Source organism: Berghia stephanieae, chromosome 9 (genome assembly GCF_034508935.2).
Source record: "Berghia stephanieae isolate SIO BIC M18660-M18661 chromosome 9, UCSD_Bste_1.3, whole genome shotgun sequence".
Taxonomy (NCBI): domain Eukaryota; kingdom Metazoa; phylum Mollusca; class Gastropoda; order Nudibranchia; family Aeolidiidae; genus Berghia; species Berghia stephanieae.
Genome location: NC_088368.1, coordinates 748,172 through 767,152, shown reverse-complemented (window position 1 = coordinate 767,152; position 18,981 = coordinate 748,172). Strand labels below are relative to the sequence as shown.

The 18,981-nt window shown below is 37.1% G+C and overlaps 1 protein-coding gene across 1 annotated transcript in view; it reads left to right on the top strand.

Moving 5' to 3' along the window:
* The window catches only part of LOC144980224 (ATP-binding cassette sub-family A member 2-like), a 99,939-nt gene extending 97,232 nt beyond the window's left edge, over positions 1-2,707 (top strand). Inside the window, exon 50 of the mRNA XM_078927821.1 lies at positions 726-2,707. Within this exon, the coding sequence (XP_078783947.1) occupies positions 726-752 (27 nt within the window). The 3' untranslated portion in view covers positions 753-2,707. The remainder of the gene's footprint in view (positions 1-725) is intronic.
* The last annotated feature ends 16,274 nt before the right edge of the window (positions 2,708-18,981 follow it).

Below are 18,981 nucleotides of genomic sequence, written 5' to 3'. Positions count from 1 at the left end.
GTGTCACCACCCTTTTGGAGACAGAAGATGGCAGGGCTTTGCAGTAAGGGTTTGTGAGGTCATCTGTGACCTTTAGATGGGAGGTGAGGGGGGCTGGGCATAGTTTAGACAACAGGTAGATAATGACAGTTGTAAAGGAGAGACTGAGGGATGATATCCTTTGTTGTGGGATTGACAACTGTGCATTGTGACCAACGGGTTTGGTGAAAGCTTATTGTCTATCATCATGGCTAAACTTGACTCTTACTAAATGTTGAGAAAAGAGTGAAAGTGAATTAAATCTGAATAAGATGTCGGCTTGCATCGATGCTGCTTTTGCTTGTCAAAATCTATACAAGGCTGCCATGTGGTTTTTGTCTCAATCAAATTGTTCAGTCTGTGGTGGACTCAGAACAATGTTTACAACTGGTTTGGGTTTACCATATGTGTATAAAATGTTGCAATAGTGTACAGGAAACTCACCTTTGTTAATTGCAACATTTTTGCTGATCCCAAGATATTGCGATTATCCGGAGTGAACTGTAGTGGTAGTGGTGGTGGTAGCAGTTGAAGTAATAGTGGTAATTGTAGTCGTAATAAATGTAGTAGTTGTCGTAGTAAATGTAGTAGTTGTCGTAGTAATAGAAGTTGTAGTAACAGTTGTTTCTAGTAATAATAATAATAATAAAATATATTGATAATGTCAAATCTTATTTCTTTCATATTTTTTTTCTTTCCTTCCACAGAATCGACTCACTCTGATGCCATTATAGATTTCAGTTTTACACATTTTACACATGTATATCCGCCCATCCATCCATCCATCCATGCATTCATCCATCCATCCATCCATCCATCCATCCATCCATCCATCCATCCATGCATTCATCCATCCATCCATCCATCCATCTAATGCCATTTATTTCCGTCTCATTTTGAATGTATATTACCTATCTATATTTACATACGATATTTGTGTATTAATATAACTTAATTCCCGTTGCAATAATCATGTATTTTGGGAGGAGGGAAGAGAGACAAAGAGAGAGAGTGTGTACGTGAGGAGAGAGACACAGAGAGAGAGAGTGTGTTCTATTGGGTGAATGCGGTTATCACAGATTCTGTCTCTTAGTTGTAACCAACACAGTGAATACTTTGAAGAGGACAGCACACATGTAAACTTTTTTTTTAAGGCTCAAAGATTTCAAGGAGTGAACAAAACTCACAAAATCACACAAATCCTTTTGATAACAAGTCTTCACACCGAGATACCAGTCAGTCCCGTGTGTGGAGAGGTCATTGTCACAAACTAAGGGAGTGAATTTGGTAGATGATGCATTCACTCAATAGGTGTGGCAGTCCAGACACGACATTTGGAATTCACAGTTGAACAAATTAAGCATATCTCAAATATCCATTAAAACAAACAAATCTTTAAGGGAAAACCATAAATGATCAAAAATATGGAAAATATGTCGGCTTCAATTCAAACTGCATTTTTATCCCACAACCTAGCAGATTTGGTACCAACATTTAGGTCAACACATCAGCTACTCAGTGAAATGTGGAAACGTGTGCATAAATTTACTACACATTCCTTACCTAAGAAAATCTGCTCTTATATCGATGTTGATTTTTATAAATCACAAAAGTAGTTCTCATATTTCCACCATTTACGGACCCCAATTTCTCACATGGGTGTCTATAAAACGCCATATTTGTGTTTCTAATTAAGACATCAAGATAGAATTCGAAGTAATTAACTCAACAATGCCTGGGATTTAATAACTCTTTGTCATAGATTGGGAGGTTTAGTTGGGCTTTTACACGGCTCTCATGCCTTTATCAACTCTATGTTAAACACAAACGTGATCCTTAACCAGTGTTGGGTTTGGCCTGTCAAGAGTGTTGTCTTGCACATTAATCTGTACACACAAAGTACACGCATGATAATATTGATGTCTGGTGTGTTGGGTTGTATTCCTATTGGGTTTAGAATTATTACCAAATTTTAATCTTGCTAAAGACCCTGTAAAATGGAGTTTGTATGTTTTCGTGTGTGTGTGTGTGTGTGAGAGAGAGAGAGAGAGAGATAGAGAGAGAGAGGAAGAGAAGGAGATAGCTAGAGAGAGAGTAAGGACCAATCATTTACACTAATCCTGACCAACATTTCTCTGGCAACTCCAGCATTTCCCATCATGCCATGTATCCATGACAACAAGAAATGAAAGGATTAGAATGGAGTGGGTGTCACGACAGAGACACTCTACGTTGTTGTAGAATATCAGTCAAGTCTTGGGTTCAATTCCCCGTCACTGCAAAACGTTTTTTATTCTTTATTTTGATCTGGTACTTTTCTACTCCTTTCATTTGTTGTGCTTAAGAAACACGTGCCTGTTCCACTGGCTTGTCTGACTCCCTATGTCACGTGACAGGTCTCCCTACTCAAACCACAATCCCAGTTCTCATTGAAGGTTATAGCATGTATCTCTGGGTCACACATGACCTCACACTAGCTCCCTATGTCACATGACCAGTGGGTCAAAGGTTATCTAACGAGTTTATTTTAATTTGGTTTCTGTATTACATTGACACATATGTGACCAATTTTCTCTAAATAGTATGATGTCGAGGTGACCAAGATGACAACGAGGGATTTTATGGATCAAATGACCAGAAATGTCACATTTTAGTTTTGGTCACTGTGACACTTGAAATTAAACAAAAATCAAACCCAAGTCTGGTTTACTAGACTTCAACCAATTAACTGCTGTAGTCTGAAAAAATTTGGCCAGAAAACTCGTTCAAATTCCAATGGATTGAAATGCCCAGCGTCTTGGCAAAAACTCTCAAACCGGGATCTTTAACTCTCTTAGGACTAATCCTGTCAATAACACTCTTTAACTCTTTTAGGACTAATCCTGTCAATATATGGGACTAGTCGCCGGCTGTGTAAACAAATCCCATATATATACGGGATCACACAGCATGAAAATTATTTTCGATTTTTAGATGCTCATGCATGTGAGTGTGACTTGTCTTCAACACTAGTTAAACATTTTACCGTGAATGGTGCAGGGCAGTATCGATATTGGTTTCAATTTTATAAAGATTTAGAGCAAGTCAGTCAAAATGGACAAAGAATCAATATTTATCTATATTCTTAACTCTTGATCCGAAATGCTACAAAATATGCCATTCAAACTTAAAAGTGGATTATGCTGAAGAATGATGCTTTATTAGTTACTTTTGACATTTTTGTATTGTTCTGTGTTTTCGCTAAGATTTTATGACTCAAAAACTACAGTTTTTTAAAGTATAACACCCATTTTATTCATTACAAGTCATTTTCCTTGAATTTTTGCAGAAAACCAAAAAATACACATTTTCAAGAAATCCCATCATTAAAACTGTAACAGATAGAGTGACATTATGTTATGTATAATAACAGATAGGGTGAGATTTTGTTATGTATAATAACAGATAGAGTGAGATTATGTTATGTATAATAGTAAATTTCAAACTAATTACTTATCATCTTTCATTAAGATATAACAATAACTTTGATTAACTTGGTTTTTAAAAACCCTTTAAAAAACAGTCTTCAACGCTTGTAGAGGTAAGAAAACCTCAGTCTCAAGAGAGTTAAGGTTCAGCAAAGTCCCAGGTTTGAGAGTTTTTGGCAAAGTGAGGGTCATTTAAATCGATTGGTATTTCAAGGATGAGTTTTCTGGCCAAATTTTAAAATACGAGGTTTTCCAGAGTACAACAGTTAATTGGTCAAATTGAAATATTTCACATCGAATCACCAAGACCTATTACCATTTTCAGATGCTTGGTCACATATTTCACATCGAATCAACAAGACGTATTACCATTTTCAGATGCGTGGTCACATATTTCCAATCCACGGTCTTCTCTAGTCCAAACTGCGTCCAGTGCCATCTCCTGGGTGGGGTTCCTGACCTCCCATAGTGGACAGGGAGGCACTTCCTGTGTCTTCTATCCCCCCCATATCGTGTTTTCCAACATGCTTTCTGTCTTTGTCTTGGAATGAGAGTACTTGGTTTTTGTTTTACGATCACCGGCTTCAGGCAGCCCCTACCGTTTTCTACTTGTTGGTTTTGGTAGATGATATTTTTTTGTCTTGTAAATCATCTCTCTGTTACGTATTGTATTATTTTTGTTTTAATTATATATGATTTGTAAACATTTGAGTGCATTCCTCTTAGTGGGGACCTGTGTTTGTGTCAGGATGAGACTTATAAGTACTTTAATGATGTGCTCTTGGAATCTACATCCGTTTCCTATTTGAACCAATTCCCCTTTGTCTTACCTTTTCTTGGGTGCTTTAATTGTAATTCTAGAACTTTTTACAATCCCATTTTCTTCCTTTTTACTGGCTCTGATATGACCTAATGTGCTGCAAGCGCCACAAAACAAAAACAAACAAGTGCCATTTCACCATTGTGTTACTACCTCATACAATGGTGCATTCCATGTGTTAGGCAGAGCCAGACAAAAAGCCCGTCTAGGTTCATTGTATTACTACCTCATACAGGAAAAGCAAGCTAAGTTGTGAAGGGTGCAATATCGGATAGCACTCAAACTGAAATTTTTATCTGCAACCCGATTATGATTACTAGTTTGTAATTGAGTATGCCTGATATGGGAAATGACATTGCATATCACATGGGACATGGACTGTGGGAAATGACGTTGCATAGCACATGGGACATGGACTGTGGGAAATGACGTTGCATAGCACATGGGACATGGACTGTGGGAAATGACATTGCATAGCACATGGGACATGGACTGTGGGAAATGACGTTGCATATCACATGGGACATGGACTGTGGGAAATGACGTTGCATATCACATGGGACATGGACTGTGGGAAATGACGTTGCATAGCACATGGGACATGGACTGTTTTTTTTTTTTTTGTTTTTTTTTTTTGTTTGTTGCTTTAGGTCTCTTCCAACACAATTGAGGTTATATGAGAGACCGCTGAAACAAAAAAACAAGCAATCTAACAAAAATAGTACAAATGTCAATCAAAATCATAACCTAAAGATATCATAAGCTAAATTATAAATAACCAAGAACAAACAGGCAGAGGATTTACAGGAAAAAAAATATCCCCTGTCAAAAACCAAAGAAGCAGGATAGGCTAGTAAAGAGAAGAAGAAACGACATCACTATCGGATCGTACACCCATGCGAACATCATAGGTATATGATTCAAGGGTGATGCTCCCATCCAACCACCCGCTGGACATGGACTGTGGGAAATGACGTTGCATATCTCATGGACTGTGGAAAATGATCTTGCATAGCACATGGGACATGGAATGTGGGAAATGACGTTGCATAGCACATGGGACATGGACTGTGGGAAATGACGTTGCATAGCACATGGGACATGGACTGTGGGAAATGACATTGCATATCTCATGGACTGTGGAAAATGATCTTGCATAGCACATGGGACATGGAATGTGGGAAATGACGTTGCATAGCACATGGGACATGGACTGTGGGAAATGACGTTGCATAGCACATGGGACATGGACTGTGGGAAATGACGTTGCATATCTCATGGACTGTGGAAAATGATCTTGCATAGCACATGGGACATGGAATGTGGGAAATGACGTTGCATAGCACATGGGACATGGACTGTGGGAAATGACGTTGCATAGCACATGGGACATGGACTGTGGGAAATGACGTTGCATATCTCATGGACTGTGGAAAATGATCTTGCATAGCACATGGGACAATCTGATAGATAATTATTGTGTATCATTTAAATTGTCTGGTATTCGATAAAGCATGCCCTGGTATTGATGAGTGAGTCATGGTTGTATGAGTGAGTCATGGTTGTTATAGTTTCCAGTCATTTTACCCAAGCTTTTTGTCTGGCTCGGCCTCATCTATGGAATTTGCCTCGAGTCACACCAATCTGTGTTGGTTCCACGTCCATTTGGGGCTGAATGATCATAGTTATAATAATAGTGATAGGAAAGGATCAAATCAAGGGAGATTATTAATATTCCAGTCTCCAGACACGTATTGATTGGTGAACCGACATAACATGCCTCGACTAAATCACAGTTGCATTATATTTCACAGTACTGGAATGGTTCTTGGTTCTCATATCATTTTAAAGTGCAGAGAACAAGTTTTCAATTTGTTGTGATTGACAAATAGTTAAAGCCTAATAGGAATTTTAGATTCAAATTTTGTTCAAGGTTAGGAATCCAGGATTGCCAAAATTAGATAAAATCTCATCTAGATAATTCTTTCATCTGTCTGTGCCAAATTTTATCAAGTGTAAGAATAAAATACGGATTTTTGCTTTTGAAAAAAAAACTATCAGACGACCCATTATGATTCTCTCACATCATCTAGGAATTTCAAAATAATGAAATTTGAAAATAATAAAATTCCCATAGGGGAAATTTATCTTCAGGGTCCTTTCCAAAGGAGCACTGGAATAACCCAGGCAGCAGTTGTATTCGAACTCCGTGCCTTTAGGCTTTAGGGTCTGAAGCAGAGACCAAACCACTGAGCTGATGCACCTATATCTCTGAATGGTGGGAGAAGGCTCAGGTTTAATTGCTAATTTTAGTTGGTTGAGAATCTGTGAATCACATTTGTCTCAGAAATAACAAGCCGATGTGGAAATGGAACAAACAAGTCTTTGGGTGGCAAAATGTTTGTATGGGTTTATGTGGGTGTGTGTGGGTGTGGATGACTAAGTGTGAGACACACCAACCAGACCTTTCATAGTCAACGTCTTTCCAAATTTATTCTCACACGTTTTTTTATTATATACTTTTATTGTCACATGACCTGTTTTTGTTTTTTTTTTTTGTTTCTTACAGGCTGCACACTGTGTGATTCTGACTTTCTGGGACACCCTGTGTCCCACACTGTGTGATTCTGTCTTTCTGGGACACCCTGTGTCCCACAGTGTGATTCTGTCTTTCTGGGACAGACACCCCATGTCCCACACTGTGTGATTCTGTCTTTCTGGGACACCCCGTGTGTAAAACACAAAGTCCCCCTGCCTATCCCCAATGTTTTATAGCCCTGTCTACTTGAAGGATAGAGTACAGAATATTCCTATACAATTTTATTTGTTGTTATCGTCTTCATCACCATCATAGTTCGTAGTTTGTCAAGGTTGATGATTACGGTATCGTGATATTTCTGATGATGATGATATTTGTATGTCATGATATTTACGATGATGATATTTGTGGTCATGATAAGTTTTACGAATATATTTGAAATGATATACATTATAACAATATTTATACCTACTGATGATATTTGAAATGATATTGATATAGAAAGATATATATATATATAGATATACTCATGCCAAATTTTCCCCATTTGATTTTACGAATTGATTTGTAGCAGTTTTTGAATTGTACTTTTGACGATTTACTTTGTATGTAGAATTTGTTTGTTTTTTTGTTCTTCCAGAAATAAATTGCTGATGTCGGTTTTGATGTAAAATGATTGAAACCGGTAATGAAAAATGAAACAGGCACAGAACCAAGCCATTTTGGGTTTCTTTCCGTCTTTGTCTTGGAATGGGATTACAAATAGGCACAGAACCAAGCCATTCTTCGTCTTGGAATGGGATTACAAATAGGCACAGAACCAAGCCATTCTTTGTCTTGGAATGGGATTACTTGGTTTTGTCCAAACCTTGGCTAGAATCCTTGACTGGACTGGGAGGAAAACAAATTTATAATTAGTTTGGGAGAGCATATTTTATTTTCATTGTAAATCATCTCTCTGTCATTGTCATGTACTGTTATAGTTTTTAGTTTTGAATATATCATGATTGTATACACTGAATGGGGACCTTTGCTTGTGTCTGGGTGATATTCTAAGGTGATCTCAAACTAAATACATTGATCATGTGCTCTTGGAATCTACCTGTTCACTATTTGAACCGATTCCCTTTGTCTTACTTTTTCTAGGGTGCTTTAATTGTAATTCTATAATTATTTTACTGTCCCATTTTCTTCCTTCTTACTGGTGCTGAAATGACCGTAAAACCCTTTAAAAACAAACATATTCTGTTTGGTGTCTTGGCTGCCTGGAGCCTTGACCAAGGAAAAGAACGTATTGTCAGTTGCCATGATGAGGCATACACCAAACCCATTGATGTGTGTGAGTGATAGTTGAATAGCTTAGTGGTTGGTGCACGTCCAGTATTTACATCCCTATGTCAATCATCAAGTTTACATTTTGTTTGATGCCTTCTGTCGTCATAAGTCAAGGGTCGCTAAGTGGGTCGAATTGAGTTATTGTGTCGTTACAATATTTTATTTTTTTGGATAGAAGCAATGCTGTTAACGGCATGGTACTCAACTGAGTAAAGATCCTGGTCCAAGGATAGAAGCAATGCTGTTAACGGCATGGTACTCAACTGAGTAAGGATCCTGGTCCAAGGACTCAAGCTGGGACCAAGAAGATGATATTTTTGTCCTTTTACATCGTCTCTATCTCTACATTGTGCTGTCATTTAAAAAATGTTTTGAACAAACGATTTGTAAACCTTTGAGTGTTTTGCTTTTAGTTTGGATCTGTGTTTGGCTGATGGTACTTTTAGGTGATCTCAAATATGCACAATGTATAGTGTGCTCTTGGATTACGTCTGATCCCTATTTGAACCATTCCTTGGTGCTCTTGGAATATAGCGTCTGTTCCTATTGAACCATCTTTGTGCTCTTGGAATCTAGTCTGTTCCTATTGAACCTCCTTGTGGCTCTTGGAATCTAGTCTGTTCCCTTTTGAACCATTCCTTGTGTGCTCTTGGAATTACTCTGTCCTTTTGAACCCATCGATGTGTGCTCTTGGAATCTACGTCTGTTCCCTATTTGAACCATTCCTTGTGTGCTCTTGGAATCTACGTCTGTTCCCTATTTGAACCATTCCTTGTGTGCTCTTGGAATCTACGTCTGTTCCCTATTTGAACCATTCCTTGTGTGCTTTTAATTGTAAATCTATAACTTCTGGGTGGGGTTCCTGACCTCCCATAGTGGGCAGGGGGGTACATACTGTGTCTTCTATCCCCTTATATCTGTTTTCCAACATGCTTTCTCTCTTTGTCTTGGAATGAGATTACTTGGTTTTTTCCTGGTCCTAGCTGGGAGGGAAACAGTCGAGTGCATAGTTATTGTTTTGGGAGATGATATTTTTCCCCTTGTAAATAATCTCTCTGTTATGTATTATTATATTTGTTATTTTTAATGTGTAATGAAATGTAAGCATTTGAGTGTATTCCTTTTTTTTTTCGATTTTGTGCTTGTGTCCGGATGAGACTTATAGGTGATCTCAAACTAAGTACATTAGTGATATTCTCTTGGAATCTACATCTGATCCCTATTTGTTCCCAGTTCCCCTTTGTCTTACCTTTTCTTGGGTGCTTTAATTGTAATTCTAAAACTTTTGACTATCCCATTTTCTTCCTTTTTACTGGTGCTGGTATAACGTAAATGTGTTGCAAGCGCCGTAAAACCCTTAAAAACAACAAACTAAAACAAATCTATAACTTTTTACTACTTATACCATTTTATTCCTTTTCACTGGCGCTGAAATAACCTAAATTATGTCTCGCAAGCGACGTAAAACCCCCAAAACAACCAAACCAATCTTATCTTGTCTTATCTTGTTTTATCTCTTCTTATCTTGTGAAAATCTACCCAGGATCCAATGCTATCCTTCCACTGCCTTGTCAATGACATGATAATGTGGACACAATAGGAATAGAATCATTTGGATTTCTGTCTTCATCTTATTCCTTTATACACGATGAAATAAAGAATTGAATCGAAATTTAGTTTGACGCCTTGAAATGTAAATTTTAAATCTCTTCTCGAGTAACAATTATTATTATTATTATTATTATTATTATTATTATTATTATTATTATTATTATTATTATTATTATTATTATTATTATTATTATTATTATTATTATTATTATTATGAATGTTGTTACTGTGTAAATGTGGATGCCATGTCAATGAAGATATAAACATAAAATGGATTGAAATAAAATACACGTGTGTGTTCTTTAACATTTTGGCATTCTATATTTGTTTGTTATGCTGTGGCTGTGGTCTTATCTATGACCAGTTGTCTTGCATCCCTGGGTGAGTCCCATCGGGACCACATCCTGTGTTTTTCATCCATTTCTTTAGCCTTACCTATCTGAATGTGGAGGAAGGTGGTGGGGCGGGTGGTTGGATGGGAGCATCACCCTTGAATCATATACCTATGATGTTCGCATGGGTGTACGATCCGATAGTGATGTCGTTTCTTCTTCTCTTTACTAGCCTATCCTGCTTCTTTTGTTTGTGATTGTATTTTTGACAGGGGATATTTTTTTTCCTGTAAATCCTCTGCCTGTTTGTTCTTGGTTATTTATAATTTAGCTTATGATATCTTTAGGTTATGATTTTGATTGACATTTGTACTATTTTTGTTAGATTGCTTGTTTTTTTGTTTCAGCAGTCTCTCATATAACCTCAATTGTGTTGGAAGAGACCTAAAGCAACAAACAAAAAGGTGGTGGGGGAGGGGGGATTGAGGTGTAACCACAAATATAATAAAAACAAATTATTTTTCTACCAGCGTATCCCTCATTTTGCAGGTTTGCCATCATGAATGCCACATCTCTATGCATCTCGGCTCATAGTCATAGCATCATCTTCCTCCAGGCCCAGTTCTTTTATATTGTCCATTACCCTCTCAAACCATCTAGTCTTTGGACGTCCCTTTTTTCCTCTTTCCCGCTAATTGTAAGTCAGAACCTTTCCTTCCCACGTACTGGGCGACGCACTCCCTCTCTCGTCTCTTTACGTGTCCGAACCATTTCAATCTATCTTCTCTCATCTTTATTGATACATTCTTCACTTCAGTTAACCGTCGAATTAGTTCATTTTTCACTTTATCTTTTCTTGTCCAGTCAAGTGACCATCTCAACATCCTCATTTCCGCCACCTCAACTTCTTTATCTTATTTCTTTGTTGTAGCTGCAGTCTCTAGTCCATATAGTATTGCTGGTCTTACAACGTTGTATATATTTCCCCTTCAGCTTTGCGGAAATTCGTTTGTCACACACAACTCCAGTTACCTTCCTCCAATTATTCCAGCATGCCTGTATCCCCTTCTTAACCCCCATCTCATTGCCCCCACCTCCTTGTACAGTTGTTCCTGAGTATTTGAATTGGTTTGTCTCTGGGACATCATCTTCTCCTATCTTTATCGGTGGTTCTGCTCTCTGTTGTCCGATGCACAAATACTCTGTCTTCGATCCGCTTACCTTTAATCCCCTCCTTCCCAACACCGTCTCCAGCCCTAAAGCTCCTTTTCCGCTTCAGCATTTTGTATCATTTAAAAGTTATACTTCATCCGCATACATCGTGTTCCATGGTGCATCACGCCGAATGGGTTCTATGAGGACATCCATTACTATTGCAAACAACAGTGGGCGGAGAGCAGATTCCTGGTGTAATCCTACTCTTACACATCAAATGATTCAGTTTAGCTAACACTAACAGTCGTCCTTACCACGGTCTCGTTTCCTTCGTACATAGCTTGGATAACTTTTGATATATTTATCTGTCACCACATTTGCTCTTAGACAGTATTACAGTTATTTAGCAATGACTATGAAAAATGTTTTTTTCTCTTTTTGAGGAAAATTTATATCTAAAATCAAAGCCCTATCTCCACTGAGTAAAAATGTTTTTGAATTTTGAAAATCCATTCATAAATAAACAAGTTATGCAGTTTCAAAGGTGTCATTTATTTGGATGACCCGCAAAGAGGAAAAAAAACGCGAAAATATGGGACGCTTTTTCGTCACTTTTTTTTGACCTTTGGTTGTATCTTGCGTAATAAGTGGATTAAAAGATTGAAACTTGAAGAGCAAATTAGGATGGTGTTTTGTAAAATACGGGAAAAGTACTCGTCATATTCATATGAAATTTTACAACCAAAAAGAAGAAATGTTCATGTATTACCTTGTCAGCGACAAAACCTCCACGCCCGGTAGTTTTAGAAATATTTTACTCCAAAGAGTAAAAATCTATTTTTAACGGTCTTCTGGTAATCGCACGAGTTTTGTCGCTTGACATAATCTAAAATGACCTTTTTTCTAACTGTGTGCCAACTTTCAGTCATATTCATCAATAAACAGCGTCGTAATTAATTTTTTTAAATAGTATATACGAAACGGCTTCGTCCCATATTTTGACGCGAATTCGGGCACTTCGTAAGGGAGCGTTCACATATTACGTCATCAGCTAGGGGGGGAGGGGGGGTCTACCAAATGTTGACATGTGTTGACATGGGGGAGGGGGGGGGGGGTCAGACCCAAGATGATGTCATCAAAACATAGGCAAATTAGGCCTATTTTATTAAATGCAAGAGCTTCAAAAATGGCATTCCAAATAAATTAGCAAAAAGAAGATCAGCAAATGGGAGAAAGTGATGACGATGAAGATGAAATTGATGATACTATTTATAGTACATTGCCAGAGGTCCAAGGCAGAAACATTTTTGAATCAATTAATTTTATGTTTGGAAATTGAAACAGAAATTCATTCCACTAAAAGACTAATATGCTATAAAATAACTTGCCTCCTATACTATTTTAAATTACACTTTCTGAAATTTTTTTAATAGCACCTGCACCAAGTAGCCTAATTTAAATAATGTTTGTTAGATTTTATCTTTGCAAATTTAAATTTTATGTCCCCATTGTATCGTAAAACAAATTATCAACAGTTTCTGAAATTAATAAAATGTCTGAATGTGTTTTATCAAACGTTGATAATTAATGTTTATGGTTTGAAAAATGAATAATAAATATTGTGAAATTTAAGTTATCTTTTAGTTTTTATTAAATTAGATGACGTCATCATCTGTTGGGGGGGGGGGTCAGGTCAATGATGACAAGTGATGACTTGGGGGAGGGGGGGGGGGTCTAAAAAGGGCAAATTTTTGATGACGTAATATGTGAACGCTCCCTAAGCGAAAAAGAGGCCCAAAGATTTGTGCGGGATAGTCATTGCTACAGTTATTCTCTTGATGCCTTCCTGTCAATGAATACAGTGTAATTCTCTTGGCTTTTCTCTATACTTCTCTGCGATCACTTTTAAAGTATCCTTTGTACTTTTACCAGCAACAAATCCAAACTGTTCTTCACTTTTGTCCAAATCTTTTCTAATCCTCTTATCGATTACTCTTTCCCCATGTCTTCATTGTATGGCTCATCAACTGTATGCCCCCTATAGTTGCCGCATTCTTGAACATCTCCCTTATTTTTGTATATGGGGATCAATGTACTTTTTGTCCATTCTTCTGGCATCTTTTTTCTTTCTGTAAGATGTTGGATAACCGTACCAGGAAATGTAACCCTTCATCACCAAGGCATTTCTTGGTACCCGCTGCTGGTATCTCGTCTGGTCCAACTGCTTTCCTCCTTTCCATCTTGCTCACTGCATCCCATACTTCATTCTTGCTTATTTCATCGATTATCTTCTCTTTTGGTTGTGAACTGCTTGTTTCCTCTCCCTGTCATTCTCTTCATTCATGAGGTGTTCGTAGCATGTTTTCCATCTTGCTCGAATCATTCAATCCATCTTTGCCCAATATTCTCCCAATAAAACACTGTATGAAAAATGCAATGAAAGACCCTTATCCATTCAAATCCTGGAGGCAAGATGGCGGCTTTTTGTTCATATACTAGGAAGAGATGAAAATTTTCATCCTAATAAAGCCATGAATACTTTTTTTCAACCCATCTGGACACAAGAAATATCAAGGTAGACCACCCACGTCAATAGGCTTCAAAAGTCGTGACGTCACTTCCCTTGGAATGACGCATAGTAACTTAGTAACTGGTTCTAAACTATCGGAACAATGGCGGACGCCCTTATGAAATACTTCTCCAACTAGTATAAAAGTGTATCCAGAGGAGAAAAACATAAATCTGATCATGTTTTGACGTTTATACATTCTGATCACATGACGTGTGGAAAAGTTCAAGCCAGCATGAAGAATAAAAAGTACCGATTTTCTTTGTTTAGAATCAAGCTGCTCATTGGTGGGGGGACGTGACATCGGACTATTGAATTCAATTCACACTGTCCTCAATAGAGACCTAAAACGCCTTCAAAATAACAAAGAATTAAAATCAAAGGAAGACCTTATGAAATTAGCATCCACAGCAAAAGATCGAGAACAGTGGACGGAAATGACACGGATTATTAGAGAGGCAGCCGAGGCGTCCCGTTCGGATGATTAGGAAGCGACTTTAAAAAAAAAAAAATAATCTAGCTATGTAATTTTTATTAGTATTATGTGCAGAGTTTTAACAAGTTTACAATGCAAAACCCTACAAACTGTGGAGTGATCCTCGACAATATTGGAGGTTTCCACAAGACGAAGAAGAAGAAAGGCCAAGGTCAGCAAGTCACTACTACTACTACTACTACTACTACTACTACTAATACGACTACTACTACTACTACTACTACTAATACGACTACTACTACTACTACTACTACTACTATTACTACTACTACTATTACTACCACTACTACTACTACTACTACTACTACTACTACTACTACTACTACTACTACTATACGACGACTACTACTACTACTACTACTACTAAAACAACAACGACAACTGTAACACTTAGAAATTCGGTGATGGCCGACTCTACCAGCTGTTTCAGCCATTCAAAGGGAGATCATCCCCACCCTTCAATCGTCAACATGCCAGCTGTCCATCAAGAGTAACGACAAACGGGAAATCAATTCAATTGTCCTGTATCGACACAACCCAGACGTGACATTCATAAACAACTTAAAAGGCTCCTACACGCTCAGTTTTCAACCAGGGACGATCTGGGGACAGACACGGCTGAAGCAAGTCGTAGTGAAATCGCAATGTGTGTGGCCGAATACCTGGGCAACGAGCGGAGGGACGGTCGTTGCTTGTAAATCCCGCCTTGGTTAATATTTTTCGAGGCCATTGGCGATCGGGGGGCGTGGCAGTATAAAAAAGTGGTTATTTTTATTTTCGGATTTTCGCTGTTTTGACGTCAGATTCATAATCAGCGTCAAATTTACAATAGGTTTGATACCAAGAACTATGTGTTTACTCCAAAAATTGATGAAATTAGAAATAAATTTTAATTAATAAAGAAGCTATGTGGTCGACAGAACAGTGTCCCTCCCTGTTCTGTGATGGGGCCTAGTGGTATGACTCTCGAAGGTCCAGGTTTCGAGACCCGCTCTGAGTGGTGCAGAGTCGAGTCCTTGAAAAAGGCTCTTTACTCACATTCTCTCACCGTACTCGGGAGTAAAATGAGTACATGGTCGTTCGTTGTCTTTGTCGGGGAAAAAATTGTAATATCGCCTGACAGGCGTCATGTCTCGTCCTTCATGTTTAGTATTGCTGTTGGCTTGGGACCCCTTGTAAAGCGCTTTGGGCACGTCTAGTGGATATTGCGCCAAATAAATGCTGTTTTATTATTTTTTAATATAATATTTTTATAAAGTTTGAGTCAGGAAGAGGTAGATGAACTAAAGGTTTCGTTCTAGATCACCCTAAAATTTATAATGGATTTCATACAAAATAAAACAATATTCCGACTTTCGTAATTTCCAATGTAATGACAGGATTTGACAGTTATTATAATTTTTTGTTGTTGTCTTTTTTTTTCTCCTCGTTGACGCGACATCACGATTGACCTTGACACAGACATTTATTGGGATTGGCAGATGCCAAAATGCCTTGACCACGTGATGATATGGGTGGGTATTGATACCAACACACAAAACTGGATGAAACCTTGAATTATAGTCTACAAAAAAAAAAAAGAGGTGGGTGTGTCTGGGGGCGGTGTGGGTAGTCCGAGGAGTGCCCGCCTAACCTGCCACTGGAGCACTGTCGATTTGTTTTATAAATAATAATAATAATTAATAATAATAATAATAATAATAATAATAATAATAATGATTGTGATTATAAATAAACACAAGTGTTTCTGTCATGTTATTGATTATACCTTTCCGTGATTGGATCAAGCTGAATGACTCCAGGTTTATGGCTTCTATCAGGAAATTACCAGGGACTAAAAAACCTTTCCATCCAACAGTTAAACTGGCAACAGCCGTTCTGTCCTATGTCAAAACACCTAATATATATATATATTTATTTATTTATTTATTTAGGCCAGAAAACTCGTCCTATCACGAATGATTAAAGTAACCGTCATCTTGTCAAAAACTCTCAAACCTGGAATTTCAAGGAAGTCTTAACGGAAGTCCCAGGTTTGACAATTCATGACAAGATGAGGCCTTTTTTAATCCATCGATATTCAATTGACGACTTGTCATATCAAAATGTTTCGATAAGTCTTTGTTTTCTTGTTTTCTTGTTTTCTTGTTCTTTGTTTGTTTTTTAAGAGAACAAAACGCCCGTCTTTTGACACATGAACGTACAGACCATGGGGTCAGTTTTGACCCGTGACCGGAAACGTGTTGGAAATTGTAAGGATTTGGTTTATGTTTCAATTTCAATAATGATGATAATAATAATAATAATAATAATAATATAATAATAATAATAATAATATAATATAATAATAATAATAATAATAAATAATAATAATAATAATAATAATACTTTATTTGCATCCCAAAAAGGAAATTTTTTGTACAGACGTGTTATAATTTACACATAAGATAAAAATACAATGGAAATAGGATGTATATATATAAAAAAGGAGCAGCTCTATAACCAGAGCTGCGCTTTATAATATGAATAATTTCAAACACTGTAAAATAGTTAAAACTGTCACTATAAATTGAAAATTGAAAAGATTGCAAAACAAATAAAATAATAAATTAATATTTGTATTTTTAAAAAGTAAAAATGAGAAATAATTATATAAAATGATTATTGCTTGTTGTTATAAAGCCTAATACTGGACGGCAGAAAAGATTTTCGGTGTCTCTCTGTTTTCGTTGAAATAGAAAAAGGGCGACCACTTCTTTCTGACATAATAATTGATGGTCTTAGTGGATGATACTGGTCATTTAATATTTTAGTTATTTTATTTATACAAAATTTCTCGTATAAAAGATCTACATCGTCAACATCATTTATATAGCGTTTAATGGATTTTTTAATATTTGAATTTATTTTGTTCCTTTCCACTGCTAAGCAATTGCCTCCCCAAGCTGTTATACAAAATGACAAAACACTTTCGATTACTGCTCTATAAAATAATGTGCAGAGGGTTTTATCTATTCTAAACTGAGAGAGTTTTGATAAAAAATATGTACGTCTGCACATCTTATGCCTAATTATTTTCAAGTGTTCATCCCACTTGAGCCTGTCATCAATCGTTACACCAAGGTATTTGTAGTGAGGAACTCGCTGGACGAATTGGTCCTTTAATTTTAACGGTTCTATCGGTTCCTTCACTCTCCTAAAGTCAATCACTAGCTCCTTTGTCTTGCTTATGTTAAGCTCTAGGTGGTGGGCATCACACCAAGACACAAATCTATCAATTTCTTGCCTATAAGCCACTTCGTTGCCATTTGTTATGAGGCCTTGAAGAGCGGTGTCATCTGCAAACTTTATTAAAGGTACACTCAGGTTTTGACTTCTACAGTCATTCGTGTATATTGTGAATAATACAGGGGACAATACACAACCCTGAGGAGCACCAGTATTTGTAGTTATACAGGAAGATTTGTTTTGTCCTAATTGAACATATTGTGCTCTCTCCGTAAGAAATTCGAGCACCCAAGCAATTATATACTTGTTTAAATTCAGACTAGTCAATTTTTGAACAACCAACTGAGGTTGCATTGTATTGAACGCTGAAGAAAAATCTGCAAAAAGCAATCTGCAATAGCTCCTAGCGTGATCTAGATGCCTGTAGATGTTGTTTGTAAACAGCAAAATGGCATCCTCTACGCCACGTCCTGGTTTGTAAGCAAATTGATGACTATCACTCAATGGCATAAACTGATTCCTAATTTTAACAAGAACAAGTTTTTCTAAAGATTTCATGACTATTGAAGTCAGTGCAACAGGTCTGAGATCGTTCATAGTTTCAAGTTTTTCTTTTTTTGGAACAGGAATAATTTTTGAAGTTTTCCAAATTTCAGGGATCGAAACGCATTGGAGGGACCAGTTAAAAATATGTGTATAAATGGGGGAAAGCTGGTGGGCACATTCTTTTAATAGTTTTCCTTTCAATCCATCCGGCCCAGCAGCCTTCCTCTCGTTTAGTTTCGAAAATACGAATCTCGTTTCCTCTTCACTGACCTCAATAGTCATTTCATCTTCCAAAGCCCTGTCTAATTTATGTTTTTCATTTTCAATATCAAATGTGTTTGCTGTGTCGAAACGTGAATAAAATTTATTTAAAGTTTCAATTTCGATATCTTCTGATATAATCGTGGGCTTTGGATTATAGTTCACAGCAGTTTTAAGCCCCCGCCACGTGTCCCGTATATCCCCAGAAGAAAAGCATTTTTCAATTTTATTTTTGTACTTATCTCTACAACTAGATATTACCCTCTTTATCTCTTTTTGTTTTGTTTTCAGATCTTTTTTGTTTCCACTAGTATAGAGAGTTTTCTTTTGGTTCAATAAAAGTTTTAGATCTTTTGTTATCCAAGGCTTGTTGTTAGGATAATATTTTATTTCTTTTTTACAAGACACTAGCTGTTCACAGAATTTTAAATACTCACTCACACAGTCATTCAGCTCATCCACACTATCACATGATTCGATAAAAACATTCCAGTCAGTGCATTCAAAACAACCACGCAAATCTTCACACACACTTCCGTTCCAGATCTGTACACTTTTCTTTACTGGTTTTACACGTTTAAAAACAGGGCGGTAGGTGGGGAGT